The 27,687-nt window shown below is 33.9% G+C and overlaps 2 protein-coding genes across 12 annotated transcripts; one reads left to right on the forward strand and one right to left on the reverse strand.

Annotated features, from left to right (window-relative positions):
• Positions 1-5,100: 5,100 nt before the first annotated feature.
• On the forward strand, positions 5,101-23,591 carry LOC101507708 (ENHANCER OF AG-4 protein 2-like). Of its 10 annotated transcripts, none has more exons than XR_003471218.2 (14): positions 5,102-5,617; positions 6,225-6,301; positions 7,269-10,016; positions 10,119-10,620; positions 11,479-11,587; positions 11,751-11,863; positions 14,105-14,292; positions 15,588-16,155; positions 16,238-16,733; positions 17,600-17,695; positions 17,797-17,905; positions 18,195-18,376; positions 19,364-19,625; positions 23,452-23,591. XR_003471218.2 is itself a non-coding variant. In XM_012712376.3 (13 exons), the coding sequence occupies exons 1-12, from the start codon at positions 5,507-5,509 to the stop codon at positions 17,865-17,867; spliced, it is 4,971 nt and encodes a 1,656-aa protein (XP_012567830.1). In that variant the 5' UTR covers positions 5,102-5,506; the 3' UTR covers positions 17,868-17,905; positions 18,195-18,528. The 10 variants fall into 10 exon arrangements, 3 of the variants coding, with proteins under 3 accessions (XP_012567831.1, XP_012567830.1, XP_012567827.1); XR_012162644.1 differs by having other exon boundaries at positions 19,364-22,456; positions 23,452-23,579; XR_001143228.3 differs by having other exon boundaries at positions 23,434-23,573.
• LOC101507185 (uncharacterized) lies at positions 22,837-26,687 on the reverse strand. 2 transcript variants are annotated; one of them, XM_004516924.4, is made up of 3 exons: positions 26,173-26,686; positions 25,347-25,477; positions 22,837-24,167 (listed from the first exon to the last, which is right to left on the reverse strand). In XM_004516924.4, the coding sequence occupies exons 1-3, from the start codon at positions 26,386-26,388 to the stop codon at positions 23,420-23,422; spliced, it is 1,095 nt and encodes a 364-aa protein (XP_004516981.1). In that variant the 5' UTR covers positions 26,389-26,686; the 3' UTR covers positions 22,837-23,419. The 2 variants fall into 2 exon arrangements, with proteins under 2 accessions (XP_004516981.1, XP_027187205.1); XM_027331404.2 differs by lacking the exon at positions 25,347-25,477 and having other exon boundaries at positions 26,173-26,687.
• Positions 26,688-27,687: the final 1,000 nt, after the last annotated feature.

Consider the following 27,687-nt stretch of genomic DNA (forward strand, 5'->3'; position numbering starts at 1 on the left):
ATGTATCAAATAAATCCTTAATTTAACTGATGATTGAGGATAAATAAGACTAAAACAGTGGGAAAATATGCATATGATGAAGAGTCATCACAACCCCAAACTTAATCTATTGCTTGTCCCCAAGCAACAATTAATTTCATATTTGGTCCTGTTAAATGCACACTTAAATTCAATTTCTCAAATTACATCAAACTCAAATTTAGTTATTAAATGCACTAAAATAACCTTTCAACTTAGCATGCACCTTAAAAGGGTTTCCATATGCCAAACATGCATAAACAAGGTCAAAAAAATGAAGTTTTTAACAAAACAGCACTGTTGTATTCGAATACAACATCTCTGTATTCGAATACAAGGTTGTTTCAGCATTCAGCAGCAAAAACAGCATGTCTGTATTCGAATACAATAGTCTGTATTCGACTACACAGTAAGTCAGTAACAAAACAACATGTCTGTATTCGAATACAACAGTCTGTATTCGAATACAACAGTCTGTATTCGAATACACATCAGATAGCAGCAGAAAACAGCAAAATTCAACTTTTAAAAGGGTTTCAAAACCAATCAACACTTACACATAAATCCAAACAATCACACTTAGCAATTATAGCGCAATCACCACGACATCTTGAGTTTCGAAATAGTTTTGCAATCAATCACACTTACACACAATTCCAAAACATCCACACTTGGCAATTATAACACAATCACCACGACAACATAAGTTTCGAAATGGTTTTGCAATCAGTCGCACTTACACACGATAATCAATACATAACACTTAGCAATTCCAACACAATTACCACGACAATTCCTATTCAAACCACTCAATCATAAACTTGATTCAAACACGACTCGTGTGCCAAGCACCCTAATGCAATGCGTATATGCCAAAATGCATGGACTCGGAATTCCAAACCAAAACCCTCCTCGAAGGGCCGTAAATCATAATTGTACCGCCTATCGCAGGCCAAAGTACCAATTACCGAGGTGCCACCTATCACGGGTCAACACGATTTACTAAAAATGTAAATCATAAATGTACCGCCTATCACAGGCCGAAGTACTATTTACCGAGGTGCCACCTATCACGGGTCAACACGATTTACTAAAAATATAAATCGTAAATGTACCGCATATCACACGCCGAAGTACTATTTACTGAGGTGCCACCTATCACGGGTCAACACGATTTACTAAAAACGTAAATCGTAAATGTACCGCCTATCACAGGCCGAAGTACTATTTACTGTGGTATCACCTATCACGGGTCAGTACTGTTTACCGAGGTGCCACCTATCACGGGGCAGCACGAGTTACTAAAAACGTAAATCGTAAATGTACCGCCTATCACAGGCCGAAGTACTATTTACCGAGGTGCTACCTATCACGGGTCATCACGATTTACTGAAAATGTAAATCGTAAATGTACCGCCTATCACATGCCGAAATACTATTTACCGATGTGCCACCTATCACGGGTCAGCACGATTTACCAAAAACGTAAATCGTAAATGTACCGCCTATCACAGGCCGAAGTACTATTTACCGAGGTGCCACCTATTACGGGTCAGCACGATTTACCAAAAATGTGTAGTCTATCGCAGACCTTACACGATGCGACAATCCCCGCAAGGATAAGATGAACCAACAAATCACATGGAATCATCTCGTGGCTCATCCGGTCACCACTATCACCATGGCCCATCCGGGCGCCATGTACTATAAAATGCATGAGCATACTCTGACTCTATCCACGACAATCGTTGAGTAAATGCAGATATTAAAAGATTCCCCATTTTTAATACTCGTTTAACTCTAACAATTTTCACTACAAACATTAAGTAAACAGAGATATTAAAAGATTCCCCATTTTTAATACTCGTTTAACTCTAACAATTTTCACTACAAACATTAAGTAAACAGAGATATTAAAAGATTCCCCATTTTTAATACTCGTTTAACTCTAATGATTTTGACAACAAACATTAAGTAAGTAGAGATATTAAAAGATTCCCCATTTTTAATACTCGTTTAACTCTAACAATTTTCACTACAAACATAGAACATACTCAGACATATTCTCAAATTCAATCCACAATTCACACCAAATCACATCAATTCATTTTTCCACAAAATCCACACAAACACATCTCAAAATTTATAAATATTAATTATGAACACGTCAAACACGACAACCACAAAATTATCACAACCCACCACTCAAACACATCAAATTTCATTTCCTCAAAACCACACATAAATGAGTTAAATTCATTTAAGTAAACAGAGATATTAAAAAATTTCCCATATTTAATACTCGTTTAACTCTAATGATTTTCACAACAATCATTAAGTAAACAGAGATATTAAAAGATTCCCCATTTTTAATATTCGTTTAACTCTAATGATTTTCAAATTCCACACAGAACATACTCATACATATTCTCAAATTCAACCCACAATTCACACCAAATCACATCAATTCATTTTTCCACAAAATCCACACAAACGCATCTCAAAATTTATAAATATTAATTATGAACACGTCAAACACGACAACCACAAAATTATCTCAACCCACCACTCAAACCCATCAAATTTCATTTCCTCAAAACCACACATAAATGAGTTAAATTCATTTTCCATGAAACACTCATCAATATCACCAAAACCCAACTCTAAAATTTCACCCATAAAAGCATTAAATTCATTTTCCCCAAATCAAAACTTCAACCCTAACAAATTTCTTTTCCACACAACCACATATAAGTCCCTAAATGGAAAACTAAAAGTTTGGAATGAGCCATTACCTTAACGTTAGCTTTAGCGAGCGATTACGGTACCGCGAGTAATTCTGGTAAAATCTCCGCTCGCGACGTCGCTTTTAAAGTTAGTTCACTAGCACCGTAGAGTGGAGGTGAGCAACTTTCGCTTCTATCTCTTCGCGAAACGAAGCTCACACATCGGAGAAAAGTGGAGGTTTGTGATTGACGCTTTTCAAAATCCCTAACACCGTTTTTCTTCGTTTTCGAATCAAAGAAGAAGAAGGAAGTTGATAGCTCTTTTCTTTCTCACACACTAAGCCTTGGGTTTCATTTCTTGAAGCAAAAGAAAGAAAACAAAAGGAGAAGAAAGAAGGATGAAGAAGAAGTGTCGCAAGGCATGGAACGAAGGAAACGTTTTTGTTTTCTTTATCTGTTCCTTTCATTCCTTTCTAATACATATATATATATATATATATATATATATATATATATATATTACTAATAATAATAATATATAATATATATATATATATAATAATTAAACGATATTTTTAACAAAACTCTCTGGTGTCCAATTCTTCGTAACGTAAATAAATTATTCTTCGACAAATAATTTTAATCCAATTTCCAAAAATATATTTTTGGCATTTAACCCACTAATTACCAAAAACTAGGCTAAAAGCCTAAGAACTTCGACACCAAATACCCTAAATTTGTATAATTTAGGATTTAAAATTAAGGGTCTTACATAATTGATGGCTACCCAAATGTATGGTTTGTTATTATATGGGCATATCAATGGCAACATACATATATTTTGAATTATTGAAAAATATAAAAGTTGTAATAAGAAAAAAATGAAAATATGAAAAGAAAAAAAAAGTAGAAATGAGAGACCTACCATACTCAAGCTTCTATGGAGAAGATGAATGATAAGCCTCGAGAATGATTGCTACAAGAAAATTTGGTTTTTTGATAAGATAGAAAAAATGGTATATTCTAGAACAAAAAAAAGACACAATCTTCCACATAACATGTGTTTTTTTAACAAAAATCTTCCCCTTTTATTGCATAATCCCCGGTATAAAAGAAATACTTTTTTGAATTGATTACAAGTAAGACAAAAGTCACACTAAAATAACATTAATTCTTAATTAATGTATTAATTGTCTTGTCTAGTGACTACATTAATTACATTGTTTAAAATTAATGAAAATGTGAACACAATAGTAATCCAAGAAACTCAATAGTCACCTTAAGTAAGATAAATCTAGAGTTATTTCTTCTGCACCAATAAATTGTTTTTACACATTTTTTTGTGCTCTCCACTTAGGTACCACTTATTTCTCATAATTAAGACTATTATTTATTTTAATTTAAATTAAATCAATAAAAAACTTCAGCCCGCTCATTCTAATCACCTCATCAAATTTTAACTTCATTTTCCACCATGAAAGATATTAATTTTGTTGTAGAGTCTAAAAGATAAAATGTAGATAATTCTTTAAGTTTTCCAATGAATCAAATATCATGTTGACTAAACATCTTGAACTTCAAGTATAACCAAACAAAACATACATTTTATCGCTTACAAAAAATGACATTTCAACCAAAATTAATTTGATTCTTTTTATTCCATTAATGAATAAATTCTTCTTGTAAATGAAATATCATAAATTTTCATCAATAATGCTTAAATTGCACACCACAAAATCTACTTTATTTTACATAGTTAACTTTTAAAACTCAACTTCCAAAATAGTATTTCTTGCTTTTAGATGACAATATCTCTAAATTATACAATATGATTTTCGAATGTTATTTAACCTAAAAAAGTACTAAAAAGTAGTGTCTTAAACTTAAGTAATATTTTCATTATCTCTTTACTTCCCTGCTTTCTTTCACCAACTATTTCATTGTTTGTTGTTTGTCTTAGAAGTTTATTATTGTACTTTCCATACTTCACAATAATGAAGCTAAAACAAATAGTAGAAAAGTGAGAAAGTAAAGAGATAAAATTGTATATTATTTTTTATTAGGAAAAAGATAAAGTGAAAAATACTTGTTTATTCTAACGGTAGAATGAACGTCACTACATAATATGTTGATATTGAATACTTTACCGAGGCACTAAGCACCTCTCTACATTTTGATTTTGATTGTATGTGCTTTTGAAAACAAATTTTGTTAAAAGATTATATATCAAAACAATTTTATTAAAAGATTATATATCAAAACAATTTTGTTAAAAGATTAAGTGTATTAACAAACCGAGGGGTGCCAATAACAACTCCCTCGTAGGAAAAGGGAACAGAAAAATTGAAAAACAAAGTTGAGTTAGAGAATGCCAAAATCAAAAGAAAAAACATTACAAAACTAAGGAAAGAAAAGGAAAAAAAAATCTCATTGCGTTCAATACCATACTCCTTCCTTCCAAAGCACAACCACGCTCGAAACAACGAAAAATCTTTCTATTCTCTCTCCGTTTCACCGCCTCATCGATTCTCTTCCCCCCCCTCTCTCTCTCTATCTTTATCTCTCCGCCATTGCCAATGCCGACGCCTCCTTATCGCCCTCCTCAACCGCCGCAACATTCGCTACTTCTCTAACCGCTTCCGCCGAACATTCCTCACTGGAGATCCCCGCGGCGGTTCCCTGATAATTTCTAGGGTTTTCTATTCGTTCAGTGCGCTGTCGTTTGATTCCTGTTTAATCGCTCTGGCATCTCCGCCGCCATCATGCCTCCGTCACGCCGACGTGGAGCGAACAAAGCCAAGGCCAATGCGCACTTGACTCTCGGCGATCTCGTTCTAGCTAAGGTCAAGGGATTCCCTGCTTGGCCTGCTAAAGTGCGTTCTCCTTCATTCGACGAACTTGCTTTGGTTGATTTCGTTTATATCGTGTGAAATCGTTTTGTTGCGGTGCTTTCTGATTTTGTTACGTTTTTGTTAAGTCGTGTACGTATTTGGATTATATAGTTGTAATGTGTAGCTTATAGAGTTATTTCTTTGCTTAGTTTTTGAAATTGTTCATATTAAAGGTTTTGCATTCGTTTGTAGCGATTTTCTTTTGTTTAAGTTGTTGCACATACTCTTGAAGTTGAACATGTTAGGAATTTTGGAAATATGATGGATCTTTGAACATTTTTATTATTTTTTTCATAGGATCATTATGTTTATTTTGGAACTTACTGAAATTAGTGTCTTTGTCTCTTTGACACCCTAGTAAATCGTCCAGTGTATCCTGCTCTTGGACTTACTATGAGATTAATCCTCGGGTTCGACTGATTGAGTTGGATTAATATTTTTCTTATCTTGATTCATAGGAGCATTACGTTTATGTTATATCTCCTTTGATCTTTCTCATTGCTAACCGGTTAACTCATTAATTTAGGTGATTGAGTTTTCGGCTGTTTATTAATGCTGGGATACTGATTTGTTGATTTTTCCTCTTCAGATAAGCAGGCCTGAAGATTGGGAAAAAACCCCTGATTCAAAGAAATTTTTTGTTCAATTTTATGGGACCGAAGAAATGTAACTCTCTTTCTCCCTATCTGTTTTAATTGTAGTATGTAGAACTTAACACAGTATTAAATTGTGATTGTGTTGTGGATGCAAGGCCGTTGCAGTTGCAGCTGATACTGACTGCAATTACGCCCTAATGCAGTTGTTGTGGTCACTGCAACTGATGCATCCAAGCTGAGATGTTCTGCAATTTAAAACCTTGCCTTTAAGAGTGTGTGAATGGCTAGTTGTCATGTAATTCAGTGAATATTGATGAGCTCTTTTAGTAACTGATAATCGCTAGGCTGCTAGGTTGCAGAGTAGTTCAATGAATGTTGAAAAGTTTTTTAGTAATTGAGAACAGCTTGCTGATGCTGTGAAGTTTCTCATTTTCAAGTAATTCAATTATGAAGTATCTTATTTAAGCTGCAAATACTGATTATGATTCTTGATTAGAAATTAATAATTTCGGATCTTTGTTATATTGTCATATATTCATAATAAAAAAGAAAAAAATAATTGTTTGTTCTTCCTTCAGAGGATATTCCAGTTGTTTGGTAACTTGTGGAGTATTACATCATCTTGTTTTTTTCGACAAATGAAACATGAAATTTATCATTATTATCATTTTTTTATTTGGCAAATTTATTGTCTAATCTAAATGTCATTTCTCAAAGGATAATCATTATTTTCTTCCTTGTAAAAGTGAAGTGTTTTTATCATATTTTTTGAGTTATATATATGCTGTCAACAATAAATGCCACTCAATTTTAGAAAAATCAGTAACCCTCTTTTACTGCGACTCGAAATTTAAATCATGAGCTCACAACTATAATGAGTATCAAATGAGTTAATTTCAAGTAATTTGATGTTCTTTTTCTAAATACCCATGTAATATGCTTTTTCTACTTTTTACCTCTGTTTGCGTTTATTAGATTGACTGTTTTGCTTTTTATCTTCTTACGTTACACACTTGATATATTTTTTTCTTTCCCAGAGCTTTTGTTGCCCCTGTGGATATTCAGGCATTCACCAATGAGGTCAAAGCTAAGTTAACTGCTCGGTGTCAAGGTAAAACGAAGTGCTTTACCCGAGCGGTAAAGGAAATCTGTGCAGCATTTGAGGAATTAGAGAAACAGAAAGCTGGTGGTATGACAGATGACACTGATGATTCCCATTTTGGTTCAGAGGCCCCTTCTTTTGATGGGGCAGCGAGCAGCATAAAGGATGCTACTGATGTTGTGGTATTAAATGCAGAAAAGGCTAAGACTATTATGGAAGATGTTGGCTCAAATTTGGATCACTATGCCCAAATATGTGGAGAAAGTGATGGGCAAGATGAAAAACTGTCTGCATCTGGCCGTCCAACTGACAGTTCATCTCCAGTTTTGTCACCTGTGTTGGAAAGTAAATCATCCATTGGTACAGAACTAACCAAGCACAGCAATAAATCTGGTCTTCAGGATCAATCATGTCTAAAAAAGGAAGTTTCTGATTTTGAGGATGTATACAATGTTAATGACTTCAAAGAAGTTGATATTGTACAGAATGTTCCTACCAATGGGAATAAGGCAAGAAAGCTTGTTAATGGTTCAAGGAGGAGAAGCGAAGCTGAAGCTGATAAAGAAATAAGAGGATTTAATATAGCAGTATCAAAGGGTAAAATTTCTGCAGGTTATGCTAATCTTTCCAGGTCTAGAGAGACCGTGAAAGGTGGGAAAAATGCATGTTTTGTTGATTCTGCAGATGCTCTTAAATCAGACTCTGATTTGAACAGTGGAAATAAATATAAGAACTTGCTGAAAGCTAAAACAAGTCTTGAGGTAAAAAATGAGTCACAAGAGATTTTTGTTGATTCTAAGGAGGCTGCTAGAAATAATTCTTTTAAGAGAAACAAGACCCAAGTTCAAGGAAAGCGTACTTTGGGAACGAATGAAACATTACATGCTACCAAGAAGTTCAAGTGTATGGATGCCAAAGACAACAAAACTTTAAAATCTCTCCCTGAAGATACGAAGAGTGCTTCGCCCGACTTTCCTGTTGTTGCTACCAAGAAGTTCAAGTGTATGGATGCCAAAGACAACAAAACTTTAAAATCTCTCCCTGAAGATACGAAGAGTGCTTCGCCCGACTTTCCTGTTGTTGCTACCAAGAAGTTCAAGTGTATGGATGCCAAAGACAACAAAACTTTAAAATCTCTCCCTGAAGATACGAAGAGTGCTTCGCCCGACTTTCCTGTTGTTGCTACCAAGAAGTTCAAGTGTATGGATGCCAAAGACAACAAAACTTTAAAATCTCTCCCTGAAGATACGAAGAGTGCTTCGCCCGACTTTCCTGTTGTTGCTACCAAGAAGTTCAAGTGTATGGATGCCAAAGACAACAAAACTTTAAAATCTCTCCCTGAAGATACGAAGAGTGCTTCGCCCGACTTTCCTGTTGTTGCTACCAAGAAGTTCAAGTGTATGGATGCCAAAGACAACAAAACTTTAAAATCTCTCCCTGAAGATACGAAGAGTGCTTCGCCCGACTTTCCTGTTGTTGCTACCAAGAAGTTCAAGTGTATGGATGCCAAAGACAACAAAACTTTAAAATCTCTCCCTGAAGATACGAAGAGTGCTTCGCCCGACTTTCCTGTTGTTGCTACCAAGAAGTTCAAGTGTATGGATGCCAAAGACAACAAAACTTTAAAATCTCTCCCTGAAGATACGAAGAGTGCTTCGCCCGACTTTCCTGTTGTTGCTACCAAGAAGTTCAAGTGTATGGATGCCAAAGACAACAAAACTTTAAAATCTCTCCCTGAAGATACGAAGAGTGCTTCGCCCGACTTTCCTGTTGTTGATGACAAGGTATTCAAAAAAACAGAGTTGAAAAGGTCTGTATCATGTTTGAAAACCAACAAAGGGTTGTCATTTAGGGCTCAGACAACTATTGTAGATTCCAATGATTCTGTTTGTGAAGTGCTGGCTGGTACAAAACATCGTAGCCAAGTACAGCAAGCTAAGCCTCATTCTGTTAGTCTTTCTTCTGATGAACATGCAGAAATGAGTTCTCTTAGCCTGAAAGGTGATGTAGACAATCTTGCAGTTAACCAAGTACGAAGGAGACGCAGAGCTGTTTGCCTTTCTGATGATGATGAACCCAAGACTCCTGTTCATGGAGGAGCTGCTAAAAATATTAAATCACCATCTCTTGTTTCGGAGGTTGTGAAGAGCAATGATGCATTCTTGGGGAATGGTGATGTTTCTCAGCTAGCTAACAGAAAACCTAGTGTACTTGAGGATAGCCATTTGAAAGGACCCTTAACTAAATTATGTAATGACTCTTTGTCTACAAAGCATCCTCAAAAAGAGAATGCTGATGATGAAGTTGTTGCTGTCCATTTACCTCACAGTCCCGAGAAATTAGATTCAAAGTGTTTTCCTTCAAACATGGAAAATATAAGCTCCATTTCTCCAGTGAATTCTCCACGGTCTCTACCTACAACAAAGTCAAATGCTGAGCGACATAAATCTTCCAAAACTTTGCCTAAAGTTTTCAGTAATGCTACTCCAAAGAAGGCTGATAATGGGCCTTCAAAAAGTTTAACTAGCATCAGCAGTTTGCAGAGTCAAGGTATAACTCATAAAAAAAAGCTTGTATCTTCCGTGGAAAGGTCTAAAACTACCCCCAAGACATTACCACAGTCAATTGAAGTACATGCTACGACAGAAAGTTTAAAGGAACTTGATGCTATTCATGCTGATAGGTACATATGCTTTTGATTCTTCTGTCTCTGACTCCTATGTTTCCTTCTTTTTTGAATTGCCTGCTAAGTTTTTTCCTTTATGACTTATTTATGTTATCACAGATTAGAGTGTGGCACAGAAGAAAAAAGTAGCCTATATGCTGGTTCTAGGACTCCAGAAACTTCCAAGACTATGAAGCATCTTATTGCAGTTGCCCAGGCAAAAAGGAGGCTAGTAGCTCAATTTCAGTGTCATCCTTTTGATCTTCATAATGCTCAAGTGGGAACACCAAGCCCGTCTATAGTGAAGCCATTTCTGTCTGTCTCTAGCAATTATGGCCAGGCAAATATGCAGGGAGTTTATGAGCAGCAAACATTAGCTTCTCCATCAACCAATGGGCATCACTCCACTCCTCAAAATCAACTTGATGCTGAAGAAAATGAGGAGAAAAGAGTTGGTTCAGGGCAAAGGGCTGTTGGGGGATCTCTGAGTGGTGGTACCGAGTCTGCTATTGCTCGTGACGCCTTTGAAGGAATGATTGAGACTTTGTCAAGGACCAAGGAAAGTATTGGGCGTGCAACACGTCTTGCCATTGATTGTGCCAAGTATGGCATTGCCAATGAGGTATGCTTCATGATATCACTGTTATTTCTAAAATTATTAATTGGATATTGACTTTCTTCCTCATCTACTCCAAGTATGTGGGTAAAAAATTGCCGTATAAAATAATTTAAAAGCTACTTAGGTGTGCAACAATACAGTCGTAATTGCTACTCTTTTCGTTCCACAATAGTTGACCCATTTGTAAAAATAATTGTCCCAAAATAACTGACTATTTTAATTTCCAATACACTTTTTTCCAATTGTACTCTTTAATTAATATAGCTTGCATCATTTCCAATGCAATATATTATACTATGCATTTATGACATTGATAATGCATCAATGTCTAACAAGGATAATTTGGTAAAAGTAATATTCCCTCTCCTTCATTTATCCATTTTTCTTAATGTGTGAAATGATCAAATGATTCAATTATTATGGGATAGAAGGAGTATTAAAAGACTTTAATGTCATTTAAATTTTAAATTCTGACGAGTTGCGTTGAAGTGTGAAACCAGTTCAAATCTCGAAAACCATTATTTTCACATTGTAGGTGGAAGGATAAGCTAAGCTTCTGGACAAATCTATGTTTTAAATTATTGAAAATGAAGGGTTTTTTAATATTATGTGTTAGTTTAGTTGTTGTTCGCATGATGTGTACATTACATACTTCAACTATCAGTTTGCTTGTCTGCTTTTTGAATTTGATTCTGACTTTTAGAATATGCCAATATGGCAATTTTCTTGGATTCAAATTTAGAGACATGTATGTAATATGAATGTAATTTACGTGATACTTTTGCAATTAAATTTTGCAGTTACATTAATTTTATTGTTAATTTTCATGTAGTGGACTTACTCTAAGGTCTGTATGTTCAGGTTGTTGAACTTCTCATCCGAAAGCTAGAAAATGAAACTAGTTTTCATCGTAAAGTGGATTTGTTCTTTCTTGTTGATTCCATAACCCAGTGCTCACATAATCAAAAAGGTGAGAGCATTTACTTCATAGAATGCTGTTTTGTAGCATTTATTATGAAATCACCTGTTTCTCTCTCTGGCTTTGTATCTTCCCTATTCCCTGCTTAAATGGCAAGTCTCAAGTAGTGTTTTTTCATGTCATCTTCAACTCTAATTGAAGAGATATTTTTCAGGTATTGCAGGTGCTTCCTACATCCCTACCATTCAAGGAGGGTTGGCACGTCTTCTTGGTGCTGCTGCTCCCCCTGGGACTAGTGCTCGTGAAAATCGTCGCCAATGTCTCAAGGTCAGCTCTAGTTCTTTTTATGATAAAGAAATTTTATCTGAGACAAAACAAGTATAAAGGGAAGATAAGCATGCACCAAATCATAAAAAGAATGGAATGAGAGGGAAAACAAAATGATGGAGAATGCAACAAGGGTCTCAATTTTCTGCATATTAATAATGGTAATTTCCTTGAAACAGCAATAGATGACTAGATGTAAGCTATAAAAGTATAAATACAGCCCTACCCCATTTGAGAATAGAGATAATTAGAGGCCTTAAAAAATGTATGGATTTTACTCCAACTACATAGATATAAAATTATTAAAACTTATAAACTGCCACTAAATTTTGGCCTGTTAATTCCAAAACCAGTAAAACAAACCTAAGTGAAGCAGCTCCAGAGGCAAGGAGCAGACAACTAGATTCCAGCACACAAAACAAGTTTTCCAAAAGAAAGTATCTTCCTTGTGATGTAGAAACAGAAGGGCTGTTATTTTTATGTTTAAGCTGAAAATTACACAAATATCAGTGGAGAGTGCTGTATGGGGTCTCTGAGTAAAGACGTTGTGCGTATTAGTTATTGAATACAACGTTGAGATTAAAAACTTAATCTCTCAGTTTTTTTTTTTGAAAAGATTTGATCTCTGTTAGTTTTAAATTTTGATAAGCCTTTGTGCAAATAAACATCTTGTTCTTGGGAAGTGTACAGCAAAAAGAACAAAAACTGTTTCCCACTATGTAAATTTAGCTAGCTTTACAGACCCACAAAGATAAAACCAAGTGTAGACCAAATCTCTTAATCTGAAGTATGGTTGTCTGGCTGACTATGTAAATTTAGCTAGCTTTACAGACCCACAAAGATAAAACCAAGTGTAGACCAAATCTCTTAATCTGAAGTATGGTTGTCTGGCTTACTATGTAGATTTAGCTAGCTTTACAGACCCACAAAGATAAAACCAAGTGTAGACCAAATCTCTTAATCTGAAGTATGGTTGTCTGGCTGACTATGTAAATTTAGCTAGCTTTACAGACCCACAAAGATAAAACCAAGTGTAGACCAAATCTCTTAATCTGAAGTATGGTTGTCTGGCTGACTATTAACCCAAAAATAGCTGAGAGAATTTTGCAGTATTATTGAACACTTGCTCCAATGGTCCAATCTTTTCTTTATTATTGTACTAGTGTATTCCCTTGAGTTGTAGGGATACTTTTGTGAAATGTAAAAAATTGAAAGAAAAAAAAAAACTTTAAAGAGATTGGTTTGATTGGCATAACATTATTTTAATGATAATTATAAATATAAATATAAATTAAAGGGTTAAATAAGGTTTTAGTTCCTTTAAAAATTTTCTTTGACTTTTAGTCCCCACAATATTTTCCGTTGGCAGTTTTAGTCTCTGTTATAAGTCAACTCATGTGTACTCTTCAAATTTTTGATTGATTTTTTGCAGGACTTGTTTAGAACATTATAATTATCTCACCCAAACAAATTTAGAATTTTTAAAAAAGGTATGAATTAAATATGAATTTTGTAAGTGCCAAGAGATCAAGAAACAAAAAATAACAGAATACTGGATTTATAAAATTTGAGCTCATTTTTTTAAGAGACTTCTATCATAACGCTTAAAGTGTAACTGCCAAGTTTGGTAGCAATATGATAAAGTCTCAGTTTATTTTGAATTTTGTTGGGACTAAAATTTTTGACAAAATATATTGTGGGGACTAAAAGTCAAAGAAAAGAACTATAGGGACCAAAAACAAAATACTGAAATTTTATTGAGACTAGAATCATATTTAACCCTAAATTAAAATATTAAAATACAAGTGCTTGAAACTTTTATTTAATTTTGATAAATCTAATAAATGGGTCGATTAATATATATAATTATAATGATGATTTGCAAATATATCCTGATTTTTAATGTTGGCTGAGAAAATTTATGTATTAGTTAAAGAAATAAAGGAAATTAACTTTGATTTGTTTGGCTTATGTAGTGATCATATAAGATGAAATTAGATCAAATCAAAGTTAATGAAGTGGTTCCTTTATATAATTTTGGCGTGACTTTGTGAGAAGAGTTAAAGTTCTTATCAAAATTATCCCCACCATAAAAGACTTAAATTTAATAATTAATATATAGTAGTGATGATGATTTTGTTTAGGGAAGTTTATGACCCCGCTTTTGTAAGTCAGTATGTTGTGTGTGCTAGTGGAATACTACATTTCTGTTCTGCTTTTTTTATGCTGTGTGGATTGCAGGTTTTAAGGTTGTGGCTTGAGAGGAAAATTTTTCCTGAATCAGTTCTTCGCCGTTACTTGAATGATATCGGAGGTTCGAGTGATGATATGACAGTTAGCTTTTCTTTCCGGCGTCCTTGTCGAGCTGAACGATCTATAGATGACCCAATTAGAGAATTGGAGGGCATGCTTGTTGATGAGTATGGAAGGTGTGGTTATTTGGCTCATCAATTTTTTTAGACTAAAAGCTGATTTTATGCTTGTTTTCATTATTATTCAAGTTTGAAGTTTTCCTTTCCAATGTCACTGGTCATTGATGTACTGTATAGTCCATCTTACTTTAACCCAGGGGAGATTGAACCCTTCAATGGAAAACAAATACAGAGTGGAATATAACTTTTGGAATCATTATATCACGAATGAGGTTGAGAATATAAAGTGAAAACAAAAAGAATATAGTACAACATAGTGTTAGTAAAGCAAAAAAGTACTTGAGGAAGAAACATGTCTATCATTTTTATGATAAAACTTGATTCATTAATCTCCTACAAATTCAAAATAAATTTCAAATCATAATTTTGGAAAAACCAGAGCTTTTTTAATCTAGTTTGACTTATGTACCGATCATATAAGATTATACTTTTCATTTTGAGTATCACCAAAACCCATAAGGTTACAAATCTAGGAAATCGAAAAGAATTGCCGCCGGACAAAGTTTAGTCATATTCTAGTGCACATACACCGTTGCAGTTGCTACCATTTTGAAGCTTCTGGTAAACACTATGGGACCTGCTATGCATCGGTTTTGCATATTGGAACATGGAGCGAATGGAAAAATTTGCAAATTTTATTCTTAATGGTCTAGTATATGTATTTTCTCCTCTGTTCTGTTCCAAAATGGAAATTCAAAACAAATAAGAGGTCATTTCTTTTTTACGGATACTATTATAGAAGGAAGAGTCTTCCTTGGATTCCAGTTTATTTTCCAAAACATATTGAAAAAAACATGTCATTAGGACTTCGTAACGTAAGTATACCTATTACACTAATCATACTATCGGTCAATTTCCTCTCAGTAATTGATTCTAATGAAATACAACTAAATGAAATATAAGCAAAATTGGTAGCTGAAAAATTGATGTGTCTGGTTTTAAATTAAGACTAGATACATCTTATCATTTTTGCTTATATTTTATTCTGGATGGAGTATTTAAAAAAAGGAAACGGGAGAATATAACATACGAAAGATTACGTACACCAGTGTGCATGCTAAGTAGGACTAGGATTAAGTTGTGACATTGGGAAAAAGAAATTGTAGATGGAAATTATTTATTTTTGTGCCGCTATGCATTTCTCTATTTTATTTGGCTGCGATTTCCATTAGCTACATGAAATTCTTCAACTGTCTAATTGTTTTATGTTCTAGTTCCATTTTTACTTGTTTCCAATTCTAAAAATATTTCAAATTCTGATTCTTGTTATATATTTGGCTATTGTGTTTCAGTAATGCTTCATTTCAGCTGCCTGGATTTTTATCCTCGCACGTGTTTGAAGAAGATGAGGACAATGATTTTCTTAATAATGTCACTCCAGAAGATCCTACTCGGACGCTTGTGGATTCAGAGACTTCTACGGTTACCCAAAGTGACAAGCGCCACCGTATCTTGGAAGATGTGGATGGTGAGCTGGAAATGGAGGATGTTTCAGGTCATTCAAAGGATGAAATGCCTGTATTATTGAACAGTTCCTTGGAAATTGATTTTCAACTTCAGGGCTCAGAGATGATATTGGATCCAGAATCAAACGTTTCTGGAGAGGTACATGTTATTCTCGAGGGTTCTCCTCCATTGCCACTGGATTCACCCCCTCCTCTCCCACCTTTGCCTTCATCACCACCACCACCTCCATTATCTGCATCTCCTCTCCCACCCCTGCCACCCACATTGCAAGATCCCCCACCTCCACCTATGCCACCCCCTGGTCCTCTGCCATTGTTGATTCCCCAGTCATCGCACCAGTCATCGACCCTATCAGGGTATCAACAGCTTCATAACTGCAGTGGCACAACTAGTGTAAGATGTTTTTGCTTATGGTTTTCACTGGTTTATTTTACATTTGTTTGCATTATTTTGAAAAATGGAGTTCTTTATACAGGGCATCCAAATAGTGCAAATGGCTGGAAATTCTTTTCCTGGAGGTCAAAATAGTTCAATTGTGAAGAATGAAGTTTTGCCACAACCATCTGCTTGCTTTCCTCCAATGGCTGGCTGCAGCTCTCAGGAACCTTCTGCCTTAAACCCTACAAGGCAGTTAGAATATGGACAGAATGATGTGTATCTAAATTCTCAAGTTCCTCTACCTAATCAGCAATTTCAGCTGGGTAATCCTCACTTTGCTCCAAGACACATGAATCCTACCCCACCCCAAAATCCATCTAATCAGTATTCATATCCGAAGCCTTCAGTTCAGCAGCATCTTCCACATTCTTTCTATCCGTCGTACTCATTGACATCCGTTCCAGATGGCCAGAGGCAATTTGTTGCTAATGAGCAATGGAGGATGCCAACAAGTGAATTTAAAATAAACAATCAACATGGTTTATGGAGAGGCATAAATCCTTCATGTCCTGGTCCACCCTTTGGGCAGGAAGGTATGTGAATGTATTCAGCTTATTATTCCAAACATTTATCAGAGTAAAATGTGGTTGATGTTTTATGCTGTTATTTGTGTATCCTTTTATTCCCGAAGTTTGTCTTTAGTTTTTTTGTTAAGGTGTTCATTCATTCATTTATTTTTTATATTGATTTAATTAACCATTTCTTTTGTTTTTGGTTTGTGATATCAAAGCTCTTAGTAGTCCACCTTAATGAAGCTTATCAAATTGTGATTCTTAATGTGAATTACCATACTAGTTTTGGCATCATAAATCGTATTGAATGGTAAAATTTAGAGAAACATAAAAATTAAAATAGCTTGAAATATATGCATGATGTATAGTGCTTAATTTAGGAATTGATAGAGCAACTTAATCATAATCATCACAACATAATCATCTGATTTAAGTCAAAATGGAAACAAAGCAAAAGTATTGCCAGATAAAGTGGGCATACAGTAATTGTGTTAAGTCCCAGTCTGAGCATGTGACAAAGAATGAAAACAGAGCAATGGAATAATTATAATTAAATAAGGTGCATCGAGTAGCTCCTTTAGTTTCTTTTCATTTAACAATTTTAGTATTTGACTTTTCAATTTCTTTAACAAGAATTGGTAAAAGTAAGGCAAGTGAAGAGTAAATTAACGTTTAACAACTTGTTGGATTGTGCTATTCATATTGCTAATTCTAATCTCACTGATTATTGCACAGTTAGAAGTCATTTGTAAATAATTGCATGATATAACTTTGCTTGCTTGAAGGATCATGTCACGCGTATGTTGCAATTCCTCCTACTGTGACCCTTATGTTACTGGTATTTGTGAGTTAAATCTGAATGTTTATGTTGATGATGGCGACAACAGATTATTTCCGGCCATCACTTGAAAGACCACCTATAAGCAATGTAGGTTTTCAGCATGTGAACCCCGGCAGTGTACCTGTTCCTCCTTCAAAGTCAGGTAATTTCTCTAATTTCCTAGTTCTTAGTCAGTTAGGCCCCTTTGAAATTCCGCATGTTAAGAAACTTCATTCATGCACAAAATTATTTTTCCTTCTTTAGGATATGGTATTCCTCAGATGTTTCCCTGTAGACCAGACATTCCTGCAGTTAATTGTTGGAGGCCTACATGATGTTGATTGAATTGTTTTCCAATTCATCTGCAATATCGGTGAGTAAGGATATTGGTTATTAGATTTTCATTGTACGTGGCTTCTTTGATATGGTTACCTAGCTTATTTGTTAAGTTTACATCAAAAGGAAATTGATTTTGATTTAATGATATCATTAAACCTGCCACTGCACGGAGTCAAAATAATTTTATAAAAAAAAAGTTGTTCTACATACCTCAAGTGTAAATTGTTTGTTTTGTTCAATTCTTATGGTAATTTTTATTCTGAATAAAATAGTATTTCAAGGTTCTCTCTTGTACTGAATTGTGACTGTTTTTAACTTTTCAGTGCTGTTGCTGGTGGATCAACAAACAAGGTTACTAAGTGTGGCCCGAAGTTAATTAACTTTTGTAGTACGTATAACTACCCCTGAAGAAAATTTTGAAAACTTGTGGAGGCTTTTAGCAGGACTTTGTACATTGCAATTTTTCCTGACAATGTATCCCGGGAACATTTGCTTCCAAATTTAGGTCCTAGTTTTGCCTTTTTTTTTGGTAATTAGTTTTGACATTTTTAGTTTATCCGCTTCTCACCCCTTGTAATTATTACAAAAAATCTATATATAGAAATCAATTTCCAACAGTCAGTTTTGACTACAATAATTGAATATTTATTGATGTTACTATCCAGCCTTTGGTTCTTTTTTCATTTTTTTTTCTTTGATTCTTTCTAGTTTATGTATTGTATTTTTGGAAGAAATAGCATGTTTTACTGGCTTCAGTGTCTATGACCTTTCTATATGTGTCAAGTTATGGAGCTTTTCTTAATGATACAAATCTATTATTTTATTGGAAAATAAAAACAAAATGAATTATCTGATGGCAGGAAGCTAGGGTTTAAATTGTTTTAATGGAAAGGTCTTCTCATAGTGCCGAATCCTTGCTTCATAGAAAAATTTAGTTATGCATTCATGCCCTTTACCTCTTTCTCCTCCTATGCTCCATACAAATGCCATCTTAGAGGACCTTAGCATCTAAGCATCATTGGAGTTATTATGTTTTATTTAATGATTATAAATTTTTTTTGCGCTTGCTTGATCCTTTTATTTGATTTGGCCTATTAGGTAGAAATTAATACTAAGTTGCTAGAAAGATAATTTTAAGGGTAGAAGGAAGTGAACATTATTTTTGGAGGTTTGATAAACCTCACTGGTGTTATGAAATTAATGTAGAGGGCAACCCACCTAATTGGATAGAGGTGTAAAACTTTTTTGCTATATTAGTTAGACATTCGTATACAGTGTAGACTTAAAATTCAATATGTTCAGGTTTTGGTGTCCAACGTTTAAACCAGGCAAAAAACTAGTTTCACATGAGACAGCCTCTGGGTTGCTTTATTTTAATTTTCTAATTGAACTGTTCTATAGTTCAGCTTTACTCAAGAATCATGAATACTAACTTTGATGATTTTTTCTAAACTGTTCAGGTGTTTTGACGTTATTTTATTTATTTCTTCAGAGTTCAGAGTAATACGGTCGTTGTGAAAAGGCCATGCGTCAAACTCCCGCTGTGTGTTTCATCCGATGTTCTCTGAGAAGTCAGCTGATGTGGCATACTCCGATTTTCAATTAGTGAAAAACATACTGAATTTGTGAGTAACAGTCAAAATATTCTATCAAATGCTGTTGCTGAATATTCTGTCAAACTCTGAATATATGGAGTATCTTAAGCTCAAAGCAACACAAACAGGCCTCAGGTTTAGACATTGTAGCTCACTCTGGTAATTCTACTATTTGTCTCATTCCTCAATTTTTGGATTCTAGATTTTGACAGTAGTGCTTCTAATCATAGTTTTCACTTCCTCTCTTTCCTCAACATTGTCACAACCAAGAATCTAATTCAATTCAATGTTAAAGCCAATGGAAACTGTGAATTGTCACAGCCATTAACCTGGTTTTTGTGCCTTTACCTTATCAATTGTCATGTATGGAGATTCTAGAGAATGTACAACATCAGCAACACGCTAATTTAACAATTGCATATTAGAGTAGAGAAGAATTGAATGAGAGGTAATCTAACAAAGATAATGCAGATAGATTCATATTATCTTATACTTCATGTATTCTGAACTATGATGCAATCTCTAGTATTTGTAGTAGTGTCTAGACATATGAGAATACAATTCTAATAAAGACAGTTATCGCAGCGAGTTACAACAGAATTCTAACCACTATAGTACATTCTAGATCACTGACAAGCTACAGTAGATACGACTACGAGTTGTATACTCTGTATTCTATCAAAAATATTTTCCAATTCAAGTAGCTATTTTCCTTCTTTCTTGATTGATGTCCTTGGAGAGTGAACTGCTTTTTGTTACTCCTTGTACCTTTCTTTTTTCGTTGCATTTATATTGAGGCCAGACCCATTATTTGTTGCCGTTGGAGATTATTTCTTGAGATTGTGTTATTAGGCAAAAAGTGCTTTTAATAGGATTGGCATGGACATGCAGGGACAGTACTACTCAATAGACGTGTGCACCTGCCTGAAGTTTTTTAAATTACTCGTATTACTCTAAATTATTTTATTTTGACCACCCTAAAGTGTTTAATATTGCACCATTGGTCCAAAACATACTTTCTCTCCTTCGATAGTCTCTCCCTTGGTTCCTAAAAAATGAAAAGTATCAATTTTGTCATAATAAATTTCAAATGTTGCTATGTATTGTGTAATACAATCCCATTTATATGTGCAAGTCAAGCGCATAATAATAAGAGTTGCATAACAGCTTTCTATATTGCTGAAGAGGAATTGAGTAGATTGACTATTTCAATTTTTTGCACAAGCAAGGAGGATGCTGTTGTTACTTGTTGGCAAATGTTAACAAGTGTCTAAAGGGCACATGTCTGGGAATCAACCGTAGAAAACTTGTTTTGGAAGTTGTGTATTAATTGTTAGGAAGTTTAAAACTTGATTTTTTTCAATAAAAAAAATACTTTTGGATTCTCCGACAAATGCCCTAAAGGCACGCGTTAGCAACACTATTACTTTTTGTGTTTTCAATGGAGTCATAAAAAATAAATAAGGTCAGACTTCCATCACACACACGGAGCTGTAGATTTTTTTTTTTTTGCCAACAGAACTGTAGATCTTGGAGCTAAATGTTTGACACGGAGGAACATAAGTTTTTGTTATTTATTTTACTGACTTACCAATTTCTATGCAAAGACGTGTAAAATTGTACAGATAGTTCTTATGAAGGTTTGAAGAAAAGTAGTTAATTATTTGTGATAGGCCTGGCGTTTAGTGGCACATTAATATGTCTAGGTTATGTTGTTCTTTATAATACAGTTTGATGTTTGCATATCCACATGCTGTTGCTGTTACTTTATCTGCATTCTTACAGAAGAAACATGAACTAGGAACATTTTCTGATTAACTTCAGAACCCCTGATAAAATAGCTTTTTGTCTTCCCCCTCCATAAAGATTGATGATTTACAATTACTTGCCCTGAGAACCAACACATAATACTCTGGATTCGTTTATTTATTTTTTAGTCAAGTAGTCTAGACTCTAGTGGCTACTCTAGACTCACGTCTGTAGATTTTATTACTGTATTGGAGGCAAGTTGCATTATTATGTTTGAAGAATCCAATTTTCTTTTTTGCTTGGCTAAGAAAAGATTCAGGGTTTTAGTTTCTTTAGGGAGTAGAATTTTTAATGCAACACCTTGGGGGCATAGTCTTATCGTTCTGTTTATTCTATTGAAAAGTTGAAATCCATTGGGGCACTGGCTCTTACATACTTTGCATGATGATCACTTGTTGCAATTTGAATTGGAAATCTGATAAGTTCAGGTTTTTTGTTGTTCTCTAAGGAATGTTTAGGTACTTATTGTATAGGTATAATTAATGTAAATAAATAAATAATTAAATCACGCAAAATATATAGCAAGGTATAATTTAGTGAGTGCTGAACGGACGTGCTTCTGTTCTTTTTTTTTTGTTATGATACATTTTTTGGTTTTTACTTCTAATTGTAAAAAATATCACATTAATTTTACATTTTTAAAAGTGTTTTAAAAACAAAAAATTGGGTTGGATTTCGATTATTTTAAGTGCTTCTGTTCAGACTTGGTCATTTATGATTAGCTGAAGTGTACACTTAATTAAGATCTGGATAAGTTTTATTGTTAGGCTTTGTCTGAGTGGTGAACACACTAGAAATAATAAAGAAAGCAACTTGCCCCCCACTCTCCCTCACCACACCTTACCCCTCGATCCCCCCTTTCTCTCTCCCTCACTTCATCAGAATGGTTTGGAATGGGATGAAGAGACTGCAAAAGCCAAACAGAGAAATGAGGGGAGCTTCTTTTTTAACTTCCAAAAATCACTTTAGAAGTATATATCTAGAAGAAGAAAAAATTATGCCATCATGAAATATACTTTCAAACAAAAATGTAGTTTTTGTTTTTAGAAATATACTTCTAGAATCATGTGGTTTTTTAGAAATGATGAGTGGAAAAAGAATATCAAACAAAAACTTCAACGGCGGAATTTTTCCATGGGACTGGACACAGCAAAGAGTGTGCTACTTAAGCATTCCTCAAGGTGATTGCGTGATATTCACTGAATTTATTATTTTCAGCTATTTATTAGTGACAACGTTATAGTTTCAGATCCTGAATAATTAGTATTAGTAACATACTATCGTTAAATTTGTAGAGCCATAAAAACTATTTACATATTATGGTCTTTTTCCTGTCAAATATAATAAAATGCAATGTATATTATTATTATTATTATTATTATTATTATTATTTATTTATTTATTTATTTATTTATTTATTTACAATTACAATGTGTCCAAACTAAAGATCGTCACTGCAACCATGTAAGTTAAGGCAGTTCGATTAGTACCATAAAGCAGTAGAAAACTTCTTTAAGGGACCTATTAATCAATTTCTAAAAATAAGATTTGAGAAATTAAATTGCAAAGTAATAGTTCCACACATATCCATACCTGTAACTTGTATTCAATAAGAGTAGACACATGTCAAACCAGTACATTTACCTGCCACCTTAAAGATCTATGGTGCCCAAACCCCAAAAATAATGGACCCAAACTCCAAGTGATTGGAATTTCCTTGTGATATTAGTCAATAGTCAATCAATCTAACTTGTTAGATTGAGATCTGATGACTTACATCATAATTTTGAAAATTTGAGAAAATAAAATCTCAATCATCTGAACTTTATTAGTGACTAAGACGAAATCCATTTCCTAAAAGTATCACTATGACTATACAAAAAATGGGTGAATGGTAATGTTTAAGATCCTCATTCCTACATTTATGGCCACAAGGGCACCAATACTGTTTAAAAATAAATAAATTGGAAGTATTTTCTAGCATAAAAAACATTGCCCTATTCAGTGATAGATAAAATCTGAAGTTTGATTTTTTTTTCCCATGCTACATTGTTCTACTTCTCCAATCTACCCATTGGTGTGGCAGCTAATGGTTCCATGACTCACAAAAAAGGATCAAAATTGTTTTGATAAATTATTATATATTAATCAAGTGCAGCTTTATTCCTTCGACCAGTTATCGGCTTAGGCAAGCCATCAAAGATCGGTTTTCCAATGGCTGCAGTTGAAAGGGCCTGTAAATCTGGTTTCAAATTCCACATCGAGGACGGCCAAATGGATGAGGAGCCACAGTTATCTTGATCTTGCAAACAAGACGTACTGGACGATTTCCTGACACCATATGAACAATCAGTTTGAAAACCATCCCCTGTAGTCATTGGCACAGGAACCAATCCACTTGATTCAGAATCAATTGTTGCTGCGGTTCGGCTAGCTGCTTTCTGTCTCAGAGCTAAGCCCATTCCAGTTCGTGAAGGAAGACCACCACTGCTGCTATTATCCTCCCTCAGAATCAACTCCGGTATCCTTGTAAAGTCAGCTTCAGATTTCTGACGCCTCTGGACAAGTTTCTCATTCCATTTATCAGAGCTAAGTTCCCAGTTTTCTGCAGCTGGTGCAGTATCAACCTTTTCCATAATCTCTTCCAAGATAACATTGACCAAACTTTTGGATTTTCGGTGACGGCTCAGAGGTCGGTTAGACATAGCCGAGTTCTTGGATGATGAGCCATTTTCTGAGGAATTAGAGGGAACTTTAAGTCCATAATAACCCTGTAATGAGCTCATGGCTGGGGAGACCTTCTGGTCAGAAGACTTTAATCTTACAGACTGGAATGATTCAAGCAGTTCACGGTGCGTGTTATCAGGTGGACTGTGAGTAGAATTACCATGCCTGTTGGAATGACATTCATGGGTCATCAGTGATTTTAAATGCTAATGGGAAATAAATCATTCAGAAACAGGGAACATTGTAAATGAGTAAATCTATTTTCTTGTATTACATTTCTTCTGAAATATTTCTATCTATAGTTATTTATATGGTAAGAAATTTAAGACAAATGACCTAACATAGATGCAAAAAAAGGCCCCAAAGATACCTATTGCAATTTGCAGCATAATTACTTTAGTAATTCTTAAAGTGCAATTTTGAATGAAAGCAACATTTAAAAGACACGCAATAAAACAGAGGAATATATTCATGACAATGAGAAAATTATTGTCAATAAAAGGATGTCAAGCCTTCTTCAAGAATAAATAGCATCACACGTGAAGGAAGAAAATAACATGTAATGATAGAAGAATTTGGTCATGTGACAAACAGTATAAAGTAGAAACTACAAAACTTGTATAATATTTGTGAAAGAATTTCGGCAAATGATATAACAAGATAAGGATTCAGTTTCAATCCAACTGACAGATTAAAGAGTTTTACACTATTAGTAGTGTTGTAAAATGGTGGCCTTGGTGCTGCCACGGTGGAATGGCGTGGCAGATATTGTGACAACCACCATAGACAATTTGTGAAGGGATGCCCACCATAGGCTGCAATGGCATGGCATATTCTTTTCCTTCTGCCATATTCTGACTTCGACGACACTGATTGTCATCTACTTACAAAACTGTCAAAAAGCCTTCGCTACAAGCAAAAGAAATTATTCCCACCATGATGCAACACTGTCCTAGTATAAAATGTTTTACAGTGACAGTGGATATATACAATGTAGAAAACCTTTTACTTGAATATATTTGGAAAAATTACAGCCTAGAATTTTATTCTAGTTCTAGATACATTCCCAGTTTCTGCCTTAAACTTTATATTCTTGTTTGTCCCTTATTCTTTACAAGCATGATGCAAGTAACCAAATCACAATAAAGAACTTAGCTGGCTATTGTAGCATGAGCACGCTCACGCCTCAAAGTATCAAACTACCTATTTTAAACAAAAATCCTAACCCCCTCCAGCCCTTTCATTTCATCCCATATACTTTTTCCATAATAAAAAAGGATAAGGTGAAGATCCACAAATTCAGTGTATTTCCTTAATGGTTTAATCAAATAGAGATGAACATACCCAGGAGTACTGGAACCATTTGATAAACAATGAGATGGAGGGTGCCTTCCAGGTAATGGAATTTGAACAGTTTTAAGTGCAAATATTTGATGGTCTGTAACAAGGCTGTTCATCCTTTTGATATCTGTAACCTACAATTTCCCAAAGCATAAAGAGCTGAAAAAATCATACTTCAAAATAATACAATGTTTTCCTCATTTCACAAGTGGTGGAGGAGACAGGTAACGAATAACCAACAATGATAATAACAAATAAGGTTTAAACACTTCAGCGAAACTCAAACAAAAACAAAAACCACAACATAGGAACAAATATAAATGAATAATGTAACATAAACATCAAAATTTCAAAACAAAACACTTCACTGAGACAGTGTTGTCAAATAGTGGTCATCGCAACACCCTAGAATATGGAATTTTATTGCTCTGCGATACAATTTTCTGTAATTCGTAATTAACAACTGTGCACCTATATTAAAATATGAGCTTAATTTTGATACATTATTAGTGTAAATAAATTTACATTATCAACAAATCATAATCAATCATACACGTAACTTTAAAGACATGAATTTTGTCCCTACATGCATGAATTATGATCACATCAACAAAATTCCAAAAAGCACATCATAATATCAGAAAAAGTCTGCATACGCATGCACCACCACCACAAAAACAACAACAACAAATTTCAACAATTTAACTCAAACACCATCATTTCATACTTTCATCATCAAATTCACAAAAATTTTATGAAACTTTTTAAAGAATGTAAAAATAATCAAAAATTGATATATAACAAAACTTCAAAGAAAAAAGAAAAGTACCTCAACACCATACTTGATTGCAATGCCAACCAAGGTATCAAATTTGGATACATGATGTTCAATATATCCAAGTCTAGGAGGAGATGAAGATAAAGAAGAAGGCATCGTAACTGATTCTCGATCATAATCACACAACAATTGATTCTCATAATAACCATTGTTATTGTTATTGTTATTGTTACTGTTATTATTCTCCTTCCAATTTTCCCTTTCCATATCAAAATCTGTCCAAAAATCAACAACCTAAACCCATTTCAATTCCCACATTACGAAAACGAAAATCAGATTTTTAGGGGAAATTGAGATCGGTAAAAAATAATAATAATAATATTGTTGCAAAACAGAGGAAAGAATGGGATTGAAGAATTGGGATGAATGCAATTTGTGGATCTGATGGTGTTGTTTGTTTTTGTGCTCCTCAATTCCGATCAGTGTTTCGTTCTAATTTCTCGGGAAAATTTAGAAGGAAAATAGAAAACTTTTTTTTTTCTCATTGTGTTTCTCTTTTTCTTTTTTCTTGTTGATTCTCCTTTTTATTTTCCACAGTTAAAACAGAAAGTGAAAAAGTGCATGGCCTTTTCAGTAATTTTTTCTGCCGAAGTACATTAAAAAATTAATTAATATTAATAATTTTTTAAAAGAAAAAAATTAATTAGGTAAAATGGTGTTACATTGACTTCAAATTAAAGGGTATTATTTTGCAGTTATATTTTGAATAGTAAAATTATTTTATGCTAACATTATATAGTCATTAAACTTAAAATTAATTAATAATTAAAGATAGATAAATAGAGAGTTTAATAGACAATATAACAATTTATAAATTTCAGTGACATCTAATGAGAGACCATGATATTTTTATGTTATACAACTAATTCTAAACTACCTTACAAAAATGGATTGATATTGCAAAATAATGTATTTTTTTCATTGGATATCAAAATAAAATTAATTTGCACTAACTGTAATGTCATGTAGGATATCTTTGAGAGTTGGGTTTTGGATAAAAGGGAGGGGAAGGCCTTTTTTTCATCTCTAACTTAAACAAACTATAAAATATTTCTAAACTCAATTAAAAAGAGAAATTGGAATATTATATGATCGTCTATCATGTTTTATTTATTTATTATTGTTTTAAAAATATATATATGTTGAAATATAGACAAGAGTCTTCCAAAATTCAAATCTTTAATATACCCTTAAATCCATTAATGAATATAAATAATTATTTTGAGAAAGAAAACAAATAAAATTATAATGAAGTTTTTGCTGCTTGTGTTTTTTTGAGTCACTTTCATATTTTTGAATGTAGAATTTACAAATTCTCAAGTCCTTTCAAGTTAGAACCCATCCTCATAAAGCTCCTACCGTCAAAAAAGTGTTTTGGCATCCCAAAGTTTATTGAATCAATGTAATATCAATGAAGTTGTTTATGGTTGTTTTATTTCAAGAATCGTAATATTTTTCCTTGGTCTATTAGAAATAAATGACTTAATTGCCTTGACATGATTAAAA

The sequence above is a fragment of the Cicer arietinum genome, chromosome 4, assembly GCF_000331145.2.
Source record: "Cicer arietinum cultivar CDC Frontier isolate Library 1 chromosome 4, Cicar.CDCFrontier_v2.0, whole genome shotgun sequence".
Taxonomy (NCBI): Eukaryota; Viridiplantae; Streptophyta; class Magnoliopsida; order Fabales; family Fabaceae; genus Cicer; species Cicer arietinum.

What these genes read in the sequence shown, in the direction of transcription:
- LOC101507708 (XM_012712373.3), top strand. Translation starts at nt 5,507, where the DNA reads ATGCCTCCGTCACGCCGACGTGGAGCGAACAAAGCCAAGGCCAATGCG. An exon ending in GTGCTCACATAATCAAAAAG is followed by an intron (nt 11,588 to 11,750) that starts GTGAGAGCATTT and finishes GATATTTTTCAG; the next exon opens with GTATTGCAGGTGCTTCCTAC. An exon ending in TGTTCCTCCTTCAAAGTCAG is followed by an intron (nt 17,696 to 17,796) that starts GTAATTTCTCTA and finishes TTCCTTCTTTAG; the next exon opens with GATATGGTATTCCTCAGATG.
- LOC101507185 (XM_004516924.4), bottom strand. Translation starts at nt 26,388, where the DNA reads ATGGAAAGGGAAAATTGGAAGGAGAATAATAACAGTAACAATAACAAT. An exon ending in CAATCAAGTATGGTGTTGAG is followed by an intron (nt 25,478 to 26,172) that starts GTACTTTTCTTT and finishes GGGAAATTGTAG; the next exon opens with GTTACAGATATCAAAAGGAT. An exon ending in AATGGTTCCAGTACTCCTGG is followed by an intron (nt 24,168 to 25,346) that starts GTATGTTCATCT and finishes TCATTCCAACAG; the next exon opens with GCATGGTAATTCTACTCACA.